At 36.6% G+C, this 16679-nt stretch overlaps 1 protein-coding gene across 1 annotated transcript; it reads right to left on the bottom strand.

Moving 5' to 3' along the window:
* Nucleotides 1–4448: 4448 nt before the first annotated feature.
* On the bottom strand, nucleotides 4449–16464 carry LOC145115356 (villin-5-like). The gene is given in 22 exon segments (XM_079051631.1): nucleotides 4449–4834; nucleotides 4923–5143; nucleotides 5221–5578; nucleotides 5681–5749; nucleotides 5845–5970; nucleotides 6054–6271; nucleotides 6389–6536; nucleotides 6611–6739; nucleotides 6820–6957; nucleotides 7035–7103; nucleotides 7199–7267; nucleotides 7369–7524; nucleotides 7621–7724; nucleotides 7827–7974; nucleotides 8413–8575; nucleotides 8670–8802; nucleotides 8888–9065; nucleotides 9154–9363; nucleotides 10488–10556; nucleotides 15533–15632; nucleotides 15811–15934; nucleotides 16297–16464. Coding segments are annotated over 21 exon segments (2976 nt in total). The 5' UTR covers nucleotides 15867–15934; nucleotides 16297–16464; the 3' UTR covers nucleotides 4449–4720.
* Nucleotides 16465–16679: the final 215 nt, after the last annotated feature.

Below are 16679 nucleotides of genomic sequence, written 5' to 3'. Positions count from 1 at the left end.
GTCTTGTTGAAGATGTCACCACCACTTGAAGCATCAATCATCCTTCGATCCTTTTCATTCATACCTTCATAAAATTGTTGAAGAAGTAGTTGTTCGGGTATATTGTGTTGAGGACAACTTGTACATAAGTTGTTGAATCGCTCCCAAAAATCATGAAAAGTCTCATTCTCCCCTTGACGAATCCCCAAAATGTCACTTCTTTGGCTTGAAATTCGGGAGGTAGGATAGAACTTGCTATTGAAGGCTTTGAGTAACTCTTCCCATGTGTGAATAGATCCCGGTGGTAAGTTGAATAACCACTCTCTAGCTTTATCTTCCAATGTGAGCGGAAAGGCGGTTAACTTGAAATCATCCAATGTCACATTTCCGGGCAACATGCTAACACATATCATATGAAAGGACTTCAAATGCCTTTGAGGATCTTCTCTATCCAAACCATGGAACTTGGTGAGTTGATGTATGAAACTTGACTTCAATTCAATCCCTCGGCGGTTTGCGGGATAAACAATACCAAGAGGTGTGTGAGTAACATCCGTCTCCATCATTTGTCTAAGTGTCAACTCTTGAGGGGGATTGGGTGGATTGGGGTTATTGGGATAATGTTGCAAGTAATTGGGTGGTTGTTGGTAAGGTGGGTATGGGTATTGTTGGGGATTGTAGATTGGTGGTGGATAAGGTTGGTAGTTAGGATATTGGTTGTAGGGGGGTTGTTATTGGGGGTTTGGGTTTTGGTACATTGGAGGATGTTGGTAATTGGGTTGATTTGGGTAATGTACTTGTTGTTGAACTTGAAAAGCATTGTTTTGAGGTTGGTTGTTTTGGTGGAAGTGTTGGTTTTGTAGTTGTGGTGGTTGATAATTGGGTTGGTTTTGAGGAGGGGCTTGAGTCCAAGGTGGCATATCAATGAGAGGTTCTTGTTGTTGTTGTCTTGGTTGTTGGGGTGGTGTATTGGCATCTTGATTGTTTGGGTTTGGGTTGGGATTGTGAGGTGGAGTGTGATTCATGGCTATGTAGTTTTCAAACGGAATGTCTTCAAAGGAATGACCAACAATTGGAGAACTCGGCTCGGTGTCGGTATCACTTGAAGTGTGAACTTGGTCTTCTATGTTGATTAGTGGAGAAGAGGAAGAAGCTTGAACTAGTTGTTGTTGCTTTGCTTGTTTGGCTAACTTTTTCAACCTTTTTGCTTCTTTTTCAATTTCCGGATTGTAGAGTAGTTCACCGGTTCTTGTAGACCTAGGCATAAACAATCAAATAACAATAACCAATTTTCCCGGAAACGGCGCCAAAACTTGGTGGGATGTCAAGTCCACCAAGCAAATTACACCCTTTGTTTGCAAATAAAACGTAATATAATGGTAAAAGGGGGTATCGATCCTCAGGGAAATGGTTGTATTCAATCACCAATGCAATCTAAAAGAACTATTGTAAATAAACTAACTAACTACAATTAAACTAAAAAGGGGGGGGGGTGTTATGATTGCTTGAAAACTAAAAGACTTGAATAACTAAAAACTTGCAATTAAGCAAGATAGTGAGATGCTCAAATGTTGGGAACAATTGGTTAACCAAGGCAATTCAACACAATGAACATTTGTGTGTTTATCATTAGGATTCAACATGAAGCTTATCATTCATCCCAAATTGGTTATAGCAATCATGAGTCATGATATGCCAAGATTCCTCTTAGGTAGTATGGAGGTTGGGGAAGCCCACAACACACCTTCTTAATCAAGATCAAGGGTTTAATTGAAGCAATTGGACCCAAGAATTTAATTAGCCTTAAGAAAGAAGGAATCCCCAATTCCTAGAGGATGTCAATGCTTACACATCCATAAAGGAGCTATGATTCATAAACTAGAGATGATTTTTACCATCATAAAGCCCTTGTTCTAAGTTAATTCAATGATTCAATGCAAAACCAAAGAAATAAACTAACAATAGCTCATTCAAGTACCAAGCTCATGATCAAAGCATTAAACAAGCATAAGAAATATGATCTAGAACCATAAACATAAGATAATTGATAATCTAGCATGAATCCTTCAAAAACCCACAAACATTCAAAGGTTTTAACCAAAGTTAACCAATATAAAGAGTTTAGCCACTCATGGCAATAGAACAACAATCACAAAAGTCTAATTACATAAAGAAACTACCAAAAATCTTGGAAAGATGAAGAGAAATGAGTCTTGAGCTTCAAAAATCGCCTCCTCCAGGTCTCCAATGGTGTCAAATCGAAGTTTTTGCTGCTAGGTCTGATCCCCCAAGGTAATGGCAAGCCAAATGACCAAAATGCCCAAACTGGGCAGTTGCGCGGGTACCCGCGCGACGAAAATTCCACCCGCGCAAATGTTGCTGTAATGCTATTGGTCCTTCATTCCACCACTCCACCCTTCCACTACCAAAGATTCCTTTGGTCCCCTCCATATCCATGTGATTCAAATCAACCAATAATCTTTTAGCTTCAAATGTGGATGCTCCAAACCCAAAATTAATTATCCATGATCCATCTTCACAAGCCCACTTCATCCAAGCCTTTATCTTTTTAAGCCTAAATCTTCTTTGGTGGATCCGCCAAGCCCAATAGTGCCTCGAGAGCCCACAAGTCCGTCTTCACTCTAATCCACAATCGCGATAAGCTCCAAAACCCTGCAAAATTCCTCATGCAACATAAAAAACACCCGGTACGATCCATACTAAAGAAAAATAAATAAAATACAATGCAATAATGATAAAAATATCTAAAAATCTAAAATAAACTAATAAAAATAAGGAAATAAAATAAGCTATCACACACACACATACATACACACACAAACATATACATACCCCTTAAGGAAGCATTGAGAGCACCTTCGTGACCCCCAAACTCAATATGTACCAAATTAAAGTTCCTAAGTTCATGCAGAGGTTTACACCATCGACTAGAATAGCTACTCGGTCGAGTAGAATGCTTAGGTCTGCACAAAAACGTGAAAAACTCCTAAAAATGGGTCATACTTTACTTAATCTGGTTACAACACTTCTAACACCCATTCCAACTATTTTTAATGATTGTAGTAGGTCCAAAACTCTGTCTGAATATGAAATAATATTAATATATCATCATTAACTTGATCAAAGCATGGATCAAAATGATAACCATCATAAACTTCATTTTATGGTTTTAAAACTCAAAAATGGCACTAGATTGGGTTTTTATTGATGTTTTTTTAAACATGTTGCTTTCGTTAACTTTGCATTCGTAAGTCATCTTAATATATCAAATGTAGAGTGTTAGATAGATGAACCATTAACCATAGTGAATCCAATTAGGGTTTCCAAAACTTGAAAAAACTAAAACTTAAAAGGGTTACACCTTTCTTGGAGTTGTATATCACCAATTGAGAGGTTACCCAATCTTGAGGTTCGCAAATTACTAGACTCTTCTTTCGAGGGAAGCTTATGAGATACTATTGAATTACTGATGGTTAGTATTTGCATCTAAAATTCCATCAATTAGAGAAATTAGACATAATTGTGGGAAGCATATAGATTTAACTTGTCCACCATTTTAGGAAACTAGTTGAAGGTTGTTGAGAGATCACCATTGATGTAACACCCACACAATATGATATGGAAGTATGTTGCTTAAATAGAAAACAAAAAAAAAAAAAAAAGACTAGGGTTTAAGGTTTAACTATGCATTGTATTTTAAGCATTGGTTTCAAGGCCACATAGACATATCTAACAAGTTTTAAGATGGTTGAAATACAACTGATGTGAGTATATTACCTCAATAGACAATACATAAAAGTACAATGCACAAATGTGAAATGGAAGGAATGTGAAGTAATGACGATTTTGTTATCATTTAGGAATACATTTATCGAGTACATATTTGTGTTATAACAATTATATCATCATCATCATTTCAATGTATATTACCATAGTATAAAATTGTCGGACAAGGATCAAGACAAATAATGATATAATGATGCAAAAGATAATGGATTCTACTAAATTGGAGTTGACACATCATAATCATGAGAAATGTATGTATACCTAAAGATAAATCAGAAATGCATGTACATTGTACAGAAAACAAATTTTGAAAAATATTATTATTAAAGTGAGGAAAATGAAGCTTCAAATTTGCAACTAAGAGTCCCTCGTCAGCTTTCAAAAAACCACATATCTTTAATAGAAAATTCAAATAACCATACCAAGGTACAAATATATAAAAGAATTTCATGTTCACTCGTATAACATTTACAAGAACTGAATTTAACAATTTAAAACTTATCCGTTCTTTAGTATTGATGATTGTGGTATGATTTGTTACAAGAAACTTATCCGTTCTTCAGAACAATATGAATAAACAAATCAAAAATATAATACGCATCTATACAAAATAATAAATCTCCACTATATTTTACAAAACAAAGCTTCTGTCGTAATCCAAATTATGCTACAAAAAAATCAGATATTTTTTATTAATGAAATGACTGCTTTTACACTCGTTTGTTCCATATACACTTCCGTTCAAATGAATAAATAAATGATGGAAAATTTATATCAGTCTAATAAGACTAAAAAACCAAAAAGTGACCTGAGCGCTGCAAAATATATAGGAAAAAAAAAAACTGCAGTTAGAGTGATAATGTTTGTTTGTGTGTAGAAGAAAATTGGTAAGTACTCGTATTCTTTCTTTCCTTTGAGATTTTTTAAATAATATTCAAAACATCTTAAGCGAAATTTTCATCTTATTTTGTTTCCATTTCGGCATCTTGTAGAACGCGTCTTTCGTCATTCCAAATTTCTCCCGGAAGTCACTCGATGATAGATACATCTACATACAAGGGTAAAACAGTCATTTACCTTAGCATTAATACTATTTAGCTTTTTTTTTTTTTTTTTTAAAAAAAAAAAAACCATACCTCTCGCTTGGCGACATCAATATTTGGAGCAGGATCCGTTGACGATGTAGTAAGCCGATCATATGGGTAAAAAGTGCCGCCTTTTTCTTCTTCTTCTTCTTTTTCAACCTTATTCTCATTTGCATCTTCCTTATTTACTCCTAATCCCCCTATTTTTCTACTACTCATTGGTGTTCCCTTTGCGTTTGCCTCCATTTTTGATACTGGCTCCGACCTCGCCGCTACATTATTATATAATTTATTATAAAATTTATTTTTTATTTTTCAAAATCGAAAAAGAATTGAAAAAAAATATTACTCTTGATAGAACGAGGCATAAGTTTGTCTCGTGTAGGTTTATCAAAAGAGGCGGTTAGTGAAGCAATGGCTTTAGACTTGGAAAACAGTTTGGACGTGTCAAGTCTGCCCGAAAGTTTGGAGGTGTCAAGATTGCCGCCGCCGCCGACTTTTGGAAAAAGTTTATTGACAACTGGCGGAGGAGTTGAGAGGTTTCTTTGGGCAGTAGGATTATCAAATTTTGAAGCGAGAGCGTTAAAGGCCGGAGATCTGCCCCTTGCCCGAGGCCGGTCCGACCCGAATGACACGCTCCTTGACCGTTGTGGTTTTTCGGATCCTGACCTTCCCCCAAATGACACCGGTGCTCTCTTTTTCGGTTTCTAATCACAAAACAAAACAATCGTTTTATTATTGTTTTTGGAAGCTAGGGTTTGTGAATTGACGACTTGACGTGATTAAAATTTTAGAAAATCGTGGCTTACAAGGTTCATAGTTGAACGACCTCCATCTTTGATCAGAGAAAGCCTCCTTTCGAATGAGTTTCCATGCATCTGTAGCGAATATTAAAAAAAAAAAAAAAAAAAAAAAAAACACATTACAAACTTGAAATTTTTATAATTTGAAGAAGATACGAAGGATTACTTACTCCAGTTTTCTTTGAATCCCATGTGAAGAAGCGTGTGAAGAATGGTGGTTCGCTTCCTTCCGTTATGATAAAAATTGGAGTTTGAAGAGATAATTTCTCGAGACGAATGTCGCGTTCCAGAAATTTCTGTCGGATTCCATTTAATATTATATATAATAGAAATCAATTTAAGAATGTGTGTAAACAGTGGTTAAATAATAGTATAATACCTCTCCAATGGCTAATTTTTGTGTTTTGGTTTTAGCTTCAACTTGTTGCCCTACCCAAATAAAGATGCTTGAGAGAACATCAATGATATATACATCTTCTGTCAATAAATCATCTTGCTTGAAGTTGTGTATCTGATAAAGCTGCATAAAAAAAAAAACTCAAATTCAGATTTTGAAGTTAACAAATTCAAGGAATGTGATGTGTACGTATACCATACCTTTAAATTGTCATCTGGAAGAAGAAAAAGTTGAAGCAAAGAAAAAAAAAAAACTGTTAGTAAAATTATTTTAAAAAAAGTGAGATAGAGATTAGAGAATAAGAATATGATTTGAACCTTTGGACAATGTACATGAGAACAAATGAGGATCAGTTTCAGCAGTTGTTGGAATTTTTTGATTTGGATGTTTGGTTTTTCCTCCTAAAATTTCCCAAAACTGGTCTGATTCTGCTCCTTCTTTATGAACTCTCGTCTGCATATCAGGCTGCAACCATTTTGATCACAAGTTAATATACATTATGTATGTATGTATGTATGTATGTATGTATGTATGTATGCCTTTATGAGATCCAGTTGCCTCTCAGAAAGTTCATGGTCCTCAGTAGTTGTCTGGTTTCCATTCCACATAAAGACAAGTGTATCCTTGTGTAATATGAAACAGTAGGAGGAGTTCAAGGAAGCTGCAACCTGACCCATTCACAAAAAAAAAATTATATTATATATATATTTAAATAAAATTTAAATATTAAGTAAAGATTAGAACTTACAGGATCAACTTGAATTGATTGCATGTTTTCAGGACCAGAGCCTTGAACTCTAAAGAGTCCAATTCCATCTTCTGTATATGTGTCATCAGGTAGTCCTTTTTCTGATATGTAATTTTTGTATCCTTTACTAAGACCACCCTGAAAGTTGATTGAAATTACAAATTTAGACAATTACAAAATGAATGAAGAAAAAATATACAATTCTTTCTCTTCACCTTGAGAACCATAAAGCTCTGAAATATTGCATAGAAAAGGAAGGGTTCATCTCCTTCATAAACACGTGCCTATATAACCATATAAAAACATGCTAAAAAGATAATAATAATAATAATAATAAGTTAATTATGAGGTGAATGGGGTATATAATATTATAACTAACCTGAGTAGCTAAAAACTTGACTGATTCAAGCATTTTGGTTATTAGTGACATTGTTGAATCTCTGTCTTCCTACAACACATAATTAGGGTTTAACTTTAACTCTCACATTCAATATGACAATTGAAATTGAATTATAATGTTTTTTTATGTATATATGAATTATGAATTACCTTAACACTTTGTTTTCCAAACCATGTTCCCATAAGACATTCCTCTTGTTCATCTCCAGAATATGTATATTGAAAGATATAACAATCTCCAGTGTAGAATTTTGATTGTTCAATGTCTGGAAGAATACTCTTTTCTTTTCCATCCACACGCCATACCTATGCAACCAATGTTGGGATTATTATATTAATACATTTTTTTTTCAAAATAATATGTTTTTTATTTTATAATAAAGATACAGTTTTTTGTAAAACCTGTAAATTTCCACTGCAATCAATATATGGTTGAGGTTCTTCTTCATGTTCAGTAGAGGTTTTAATCAGACCCTTAACATCAAGCCCTCTACGTTTTAGAAGTGCTACAAAATCATTACCAAAGTATAATTTAATATAATGTATTAATATTAATGTTTACTTCTAAAAGTAATTTTTTTTTTTTTTTTTGAGGATAACTAACTAACCAGCGACCTTCCCTCTACCATCTTCAGAAGCAACCACATCACTCAATTGAGGCCATGAATCAAACTTTGATCTGAAAGAAACTGTTTCAAAATTCTCAATCATTCGAATGATATTGGATTTTGGTCTTTCATGGACACGTAAATGTTCCTGTAAATCAATAAAATAAGATGAGATACGTTATTTATTATACAGTAAATTACACAAATGGTCCCTATAGTTTGGGGTAATCTACACGTTTGGTCCCTACTGTTTGTTTTTGTTGCGCGTTTGGTCTCTGTCTTATCTAAAAAGACTATTTTGCAATTGATTTTTTAATTTATTTAAACAAACACACCCCCAACCCCACTTCCACCTTACCTACCTCACTTTATTTAAATAAATTAAAAAATCAATGGCAAAATAGTCTTTTTAGGTAAGACAGAGACCAAGCGTGTAACAAAAACAAACTGTAGGGACCTTCCGCGTTAAAAAATAAGTTATGGACCAAACATGCAAATTACCCCAAACCATAGGAACCATTCGTGTAATTTACTCTTTATTATAATAAGAAGCTTGGAAATTTATATAGTTTGATATAATGTTTACTTCTGCAGCTCCATTTGCAGCTTTTCTTTCTTCAAGATTAGTACTTCTTCCTACCCACACATAAATTTCTGTTCCACAATCTAGAAGATAACAATGGTGTGTATCTAGTAACTTCTTTGTCAATGAATCAGCAGCTACAGGTATTGCTTTCCCCTTTATGATACTTAAAACAAGAAATTTTTTTTTTTTTTTTAGAATCTTGCTAATTGTTGAATCAAGAGATAGAATAGTAATAGAATAATACAAGAACATATTACCAAAGTAGCTGAGTAGGATAAGCATGAGTGCTTTGAGCATCATTTGTAGCTGTTTTCTTTGGAAGTGGAGCAAATCCACCAAAGAAACCCCAAAATTCTCCAGCTTCAGCATCAGCCATTAATCTCCCATCATCTATTCATATACAAGTAGAAATGAGATTGCAAGGGCTTTTCTGTAATTTTCCTTTTTCATAACATAATGTGCACAAATCACATACCAATGGTAGCTATGTCACACTTGTTACTATGGTAAGTGGTTTTGATATACTGAACAACTTCTAGTGCTTTAGCTCTTTCTTGTATTGAAGTATTGGAACCATTAAACTGGAATATTTTTTTTTTAGTGTCCAAGATGCATATGTCTTCATGATTCAGAGAGGATCGAGCACAAGCAACCTATCATTGTAAGTTATAATTTATAACATGAAATGAAAGTAGGATGATATATGCATATATATAATAAAAAATATATAAAGAAACTTGCCTCATATACATGAACAACATGTTTTCCTTTACAAACAAACATACGAGTTTTGTGTTCTTGAGGTTCAGTTTCTTCAGGTATAATACATGGTTTAAAAAGAGAAAGGAATCTTTCTGTTTCATGTGCTTGTAATTCACGATATTGAACAGCTCTTCCTCCAAGAGCTGCATCAAGTTCAAGTGTTTTTGTGGCTGCTGTGCTGGCATCATCCTGTAACAAAAAAAAAAAAAAAAAAAAAAAAAAAAAAAAAAAAAAAAAAAAAGTTCATATGGAATTGAAAAACTATAAGTCAACTCTTAATGAATCAAAGATTTTTGGTCAACCTTGTAGAAAGAGGACATGTATCTTCTTTATGTTTTCAATTGCTATTTCTATTGTTTTAGAGTAAATTACACGAATCGTCCCTATGGTTTAGGGTAATTTGTGCGTTTGGTCTCTAACTTATTTTTTTAACTCGGAAAGTCTCTATTGTTTGTTTTTGTTATGCGTTTGGTCCCTGTCTTACCTAAAAAGACTATTTTGCCATTGATTTTTTAATTTATTTAAATAAACACACCCCCAACCCCACCCCACCCCCTTACCTTACCTTACCTACCTCACCATTTTTTCCTATTTAAATAATAGTCTTTTTAGGTAAGACAGGTACCAAACGCGTAACAAAAACAAATAGTAGGGACCTCCCAAGTTAAAAAAATAAGTTAGAGATCAAGCGCGCAAATTACCCCAAACCATAGGGATCATTCGTGTAATTTACTCATTGTTTTATGTAAACCAAGAAACAAGATAAGTAAAGAAACTAATGTGGTTGAACCCAAAAGTTAAAAGAAATCGGTTTTTTGGGAGTAAAACGGAATTTATTCTTTTCACTTTTGGTTTTAAGGAAAAAAAAATATATGAAGATAAAAGATGGAGTAAATTGCACGAATGGTCCCTATGGTTTGGGGTAATTTGCACGTTTGGTCCCTAACTTAATTTTTTAACTCGGAAGGTCCCTATTGTTTGTTATTGCTACATGCTTGGTCCCTATTGTTTGATTTTGTTACGCGTTTGGTCCCTATCTTACGTAAAAAGACAATTATTTAAATAGGAAAAAAATGGTAGGGTAACTAAGGTAAGGTGAGGGGGTGAGGTTGGGGGTGTGTTTATTTAAATAAATTAAAAAATCAAGGGAAAATAGACTTTTTATGTAAGACAAGGACCAAACGTGTAACAAAAACAAACAGTAGGGACCTTCCGAGTTAGAAAAATAAGTTAGGGACCAAACACGCAAGTTACCCTAAACCATAGGGACCATTCGTGTAATTTACCTAGCCAATTATGTGATGAAAACTCACCTCAATTGCATCTTTACCTAGCCAATAATGGATGTCATAGCGGAAGACACCACTTTTTTTTGTAACAGTCTGTAAAATAGATGTAAATTGCAGTATTCAGTATAAACAAACAAATAGTGTTAGTTATAGCTGTTTTGTATATTTTCTATACTTTAGGGGCCCTCTTGTAACTTTGTAATATTGTTTCATATATATATTTCTGCAATACATACGTCTCCTGTTAAGGAGACTTTTACCTAAATAACATGGTATAAGAGCTAGGGTTTCATTCCCCACATACCGTGTGAACGTTTTTTTTTTTTGGGAAATCACACTCTTCTCCGCTGCATTGCTTCTTCCCTGTCAAACCAAATCAGTGTTCTACACTGATTACGTCTCAAGTCTCCTACACGTTGCTGCTGATCTTCTTGGTGATTACAGTGTGATTGTGGCTCCCTTGTTCTGCCTCCTGTCGACAGGTTGCTGCACCTTGGCAGTCCCTGCCCTCTTCGCAATAGTCTATCTTGGTTCTTCCTTGCTGCCTAAGGTATTAGTTCCATGTCTATTCCGGCCTCATCTTCGACCCCATCTCCCTCCAAATTAACTCTTGTGTGCATTCTAACAAATGTGTACAACCAATTTAGCTTCAAACTTAATGTTGATGGGTCAAGATATAAATTTTGGCATCAAATATTTTCCAATATGTGTCGGGGTACGTTGTGTTATGGTCACATAAATGGAAAATCTCTTCCCACAAGTGAAGAAGATGAAGAGTGGTATTCCGTTGATGCTCGTATCAAATCATGGTTCTATAGCACCTGTGATCCCGGTTTGTTGCAGATTATCTCTAGCGATGATTGTACCGTTAAAGATCTTTGGGACAAGTTGGATGAGTTTTTTCAGAACAACAAGATGTCACGTATGTTGCAATTACAAGATCAATTTCGCAATACTAAGAAGGGTTCCAGTTCTATTACCGAATTCTGTCACACCCTCAAGAATCTTGCTGATGATCTCAAGGATGTTGATTCTACTATAACTGACATTGAACTAGTTATGCAAATTTTGAGGCAATTACCGCCCTCATATCATAGTATTGTTGATGTCATTACAAACACGAAGCCTTTTCCCTCGTTTCTTGAAGCTAAAAATATGCTCTTATTGCATGAATCTCGTGAGGCGGCATCCGATCACCTTATTGATCCTTCGGTGTCTCAAAGTTCCGCCCTTTATGCATCCTCCAACAACTCGGGAAAATCTAAAAATAGGTGGACAAAGAACCGTAACAATGCAAAAAGCAACTCGAAGCAAAGCTCTCCCAGGAACTCTCGTGATAATACTAACTTTGCAGGTGTTCTTGGACACTTTACGGCCTCACAACAAGCTGCTGCCTTCGGTCTTGCTGGCTCCACAACTTTGCTTCAGCCACCTCTACCAAACACCCAACATTTCAGCCCCTCTTTGCAGCAACATCACCCTGCGTAGGGCCCGCCCACGAGCTTGCTGCCTTCGCAGCTTCATGGTTTTCAGCAGCCTCTTGGCCATCCAACTGCTGCTTCTGTACTCGGTTCCGGCCTCCAGCAGCAGCCCTATCAGCTGCCCCCGCAACCATTTATTCAGCAGCAGCTAAATGCCTATCAGCCGAACCAAACTCCTGGAGCTCCTTCCTTTAGTGGCCATGCTCAGTCTACTCCTCAGCAGTACACAGATCTAGCCTCGGTGTTTCAAGCAATGTCTGTTCAGCCTCCTTCTGACAACAACTACTACATGGACTCCGGGGCAACCTCTCACATGTCCTTTAATTCAGGTAACATGCTTTCTCTAACACCGTGTAGGTCTAGATCTATAATGGTTGGAAATGGTGATGTACTACCTGTTTCTCACATTGGTTACACTTTTTTACCGCATTCTCACAATCGTCTGGCTTTAAATAATGTTCTTGTTTCAAACAAAATTATTAAAAACCTCGTCTCTGTTCGTCAATTCACTACTGATAATTCTGTTTCTGTTACATTTGACCCTTTTGGTTTCACTGTGAAGGACTTTAAAACAGGTACCTTTATTCAACGATGTGACAGTGTTGGTGATCTTTATCCTATTCTTCCTCCGCTTCCCACCCCATCTCCTGCTACAAGTTGTCTCGCTGTTTCTCTTCCTACCTGGCATCGTCGTCTTGGACATCCCGGCTCTTCCATTTTGAATTTTTTACATTCTCGTAAATTTATCACTAGTAGTAATAATAAGCTTCCCACCTGTCATGCTTGTCAGCTTGGGAAGCATTGTCGCTTACCTTTTTCTTCTTCCACAACTAAGACTTCTCATATGTTTGAATTAGTTCATTCAGATTTATGGACATCTCCAATAACTAGTATGAGTGGTTTCAAATATTATATATTGTTTCTGGATGATTTTACACATTTCTTATGGGTTTTTCCTTTACGCGCTAAATCTGATGTGTATGATGTCTTTACTAAATTTCTTGCTTATGTCAAAACTCAATTTCAATATGTCATCAAACTTTTTCAGTGTGATAATGGTCGTGAATTTAACAATCAATCTTTACTCTCCTTCTTTTCCTCTAATGGCATTAAAATGCGTTTCTCTTGCCCTTATACGTTGCAACAAAATGGAAAAGTTGAACGCGTCATTCGCACAATCAACAACATTGTACACACTTTCTTGTTCCAAGCCTCTCTTCCTCCCAAATTCTGGGTCGAGGCCCTTCTCACGGCTGTTCATACGGTCAATCTTCTTCCCACCTCCACTCTCTCTTTCAAGACTCCCTTCGAGCTCCTCTTTGGATCTTTTCCAACTTATGATCATCTCTGTGTTTTTGGATGTCTTTGTTATCCAAATCTTTCCTCCACGTTCCAACATAAACTATCTCCTCGCTCTTCTGCCTGTATTTATCTTGGTCCCTCCCCGATCATCATGGTCATCGCTGCCTTGATCTCATCACCCAACGTGTCCTTATCTCTCGTCATGTCATCTTTGATGAAGATCACTTCCCTTTTACGGATTTTCACACTAAGCCTGATGAATCTGACTATGATCATTTCATTTCAGAAGACCTTCCCGCCACCGATCCCTCTCTGTCTGTCCCTGAATCACCCTCTGTGACTCCGTCCACCTCCGACTCTCCTAGCAGTAGTGGCTTAGTTGGTGATACCTCCCCCACCCCTGACCCTTCCTCTTCTCAACCCCCTCCTACTCACCCCATGGTTACTCGTTCGCATACTGGTTCTCTCAGACCTAAACAAATCTTCAATCTCTCGGCTACTTCCGACATATCTCCCATACCTCGGTCCACTGCCCAGGCCCTTTGTGACCCGAACTGGAAATCTGCCATGGACTCTGAGATGTCTGCTCTCATTGCCAACCACACTTGGGATCTTGTTCCTCCTCCCCCTCATACTAACATTGTTGGTTGTCGTTGGCTATATCGTCACAAGTTTGACAGTAAAGGTCATCTTGATCGTTACAAAGGTCGCCTTGTTGCACAAGGATTCTCTCAACTTCATGGTCTCGACTTTGATGACACTTTTAGCCCCGTTGTCAAACCTGCAACCATCCGTACTGTTCTCAGTATTGCTGTCTCAAAACACTGGCCTATTCACCAACTCGATGTTAAAAATGCCTTCCTTCATGGTGACTTATCTGAGGAAGTTTATATGAAGCAACCACCTGGCTATGTTCATCATTCTCTTCCGCATCACGTGTGTCGCTTAAGAAAAGCACTTTATGGTCTTAAACAGGCTCCTCGAGCCTGGTACCAGCGTTTTTCCGTCTTCATCACCTCCATTAGTTTTATCAGCAGTCGCTCTGACTCTTCATTCTTCACCTATCATTCAGGATCTGATCAGATCTACCTTCTTCTTTATGTTGATGATATTATTTTGACTGCATCTTCTTCTGCTCTTATCTCTCGTATCATCACTCGTCTTTCCTCTGAGTTTCCAATGTCTGACTTAGGCTCTCTCTCCTTTTTCCTCGGGATCTCTGCTACTCGATCTTCCAAGGGCTTGTTTCTCTCTCAGTCCTCCTTTGCTAGGGATATTCTCTCTCGTGCTGACATGTCCAACTGCAACCCGACCAGCACCCCTTCAGACACCAAATCCAAACTTTCCTCTGATGGTACTCCTGTCTCGGATCCAACTCTCTATCGGAGCCTTGTTGGAGCACTTCAGTATCTCACGTTCACTCGTCCTGATATAGCCTATGTTGTTCAGCAAATCTGTCTTTTCATGCATGATCCCCGTGAACCTCACCTCCTTGCTCTGAAACGTATCCTTCGTTACCTTCAAGGTACGTTGTCTCATGGTCTCTTTCTCCAGCCTTCATCTACTGATTGCTTGGTGTCTTACTCTGATGCCGATTGGGCCGGATGTCCTCATACTCGTCGGTCTACTTCTGGTTTCTGTGTTTATCTTGGTAACAATCTCGTTTCTTGGTCCTCCAAACGACAACATGTTGTCTCTCGCTCCTCAGCTGAAGCTGAGTACCGTGGGGTGGCTAATGTGGTTGCTGAAGCCTCTTGGCTTCGCAATCTTCTCCTTGAGTTGTCTTGCCCATTATCTAAAGCTACGGTTGTGTTCTGCGATAATGTGAGTGCCATGTATTTATCTTCTAACCCAGTACAACATCAACGCACCAAGCATGTAGAAATAGATTTACATTTTGTTAGGGAACGTGTTGCTATCGGACATGTGTGTGTGTTGCACGTGCCTTCAGCACACCAGTTTGCAGATATATTTACAAAGGGTCTTCCTACTCAGTTATTTTTATATTTTCGGAACAATTTAAACATTTGTAAACCCCATGCTCAAACTGAGGGGGAGTGTTAGTTATAGCTGTTTTGTATATTTTCTATACTTTAGGGGCCCTCTTGTAACTTTGTAATATTGTTTCATATATATATTTCTGCAATACATACGTCTCCTGTTAAGGAGACTTTTACCTAAATAACAAATAGTACTCCAAGAATAAAATAAAATAACAATATAAAATTAGATTTAAAAAAATCAAAGAAGTAGATATGAAACTGTTCTTGAGATTAGAGAACACACCTTCAAAATAATATAGGAATCCCCTGTAAAAAATTTACCATAAGAAGCCTCCGGGATAGCCACTGGCTTAGAATTCTCAATCTTCCATACCTCAATTCCTCTAATTGTAAGTGAAGATGTAAAGATTAACATTTATAAAGAAAAAAAACCGCACTCTGAAAGCATGTAATCTATGTACGTATTGAAACTCCCAATATTCAATTAAATTGGAAGAAAATTAACTATATTTGAAGTATGTAATAAGTTCATAGTTCAAATATGTTGAAGAGAAAGGATACGCTTTTTGTCCAGCTCCTTGAAAGGCTGGATCCACTTCTCTCATAGAAACAGCCATGATTGCTGCTTTATGCTACAGTCAGTTTGGGTGTTTATCACCAAAACCTAAATATTGAGATAGAATACCTGAAATCCACATAAATATGCATTAGACTTTGAAACTGTATTCTTGTGAATACTTTGTTTATAGGTATAACGGAGTTTATGTAAATAACAACCATAGTTTGTATGAAAATGGAGAATTCAGGAAAAGCTTCCGAAATTTTCAGGAGATCTTCAAAGTTTGTGTCAATCAAGGTGAAAATGATCACATAATTGCATAACAAACTTACGATACCGAAATTGATAGGAAACCAACGCAAATTATGATAAATGTCACGTATATATTACACAAATTCTTGGAACATATCATGAAAATGAAAAACTAACACAATGCAAAAGCAAAATCGGAAAAAGCACAAATATATTCGGATGAATTACTACATTACCGATTACCCTGAACGTGTGAATCCAATCCAAACGGGCGAAAATCTGAATAAAACATGAGCTGGCTTCTGCAAACGCGAGAAACAGAGCAAAATTGAAGATGAGAGAGAGGATTCGGAGTCTAGAGAGAGAAAATTTCTGAGAAAGCGAGAAAAATGGGGTGTTGAAGGAAATGGTGAATCGCCATGCGTGCTTGGCACCAACGGAAGCTCGAAATGTACCCATACAAACACACACCACACACAGGGAGAAAGAACCGTTGGGTTTTTCATTTTCATTATTAAGCAAACTAACACATAAATATTTTACCAATTTATGGATAAGTAAATCGATATAAAACTCTAGACAAGATTTCATAATTGGTTAATGTGGTTTATAAAATGTT

The sequence above is a fragment of the Lactuca virosa genome, chromosome 5 (genome assembly GCF_052849685.1).
Source record: "Lactuca virosa cultivar CGN04683 chromosome 5, Lactuca_virosa_CGN04683_v6, whole genome shotgun sequence".
Lineage (NCBI taxonomy): Eukaryota > Viridiplantae > Streptophyta > Magnoliopsida > Asterales > Asteraceae > Lactuca > Lactuca virosa.
Note: the sequence above shows the minus strand (reverse complement) of the source record. Positions and strands in the feature narration are given on the sequence as shown.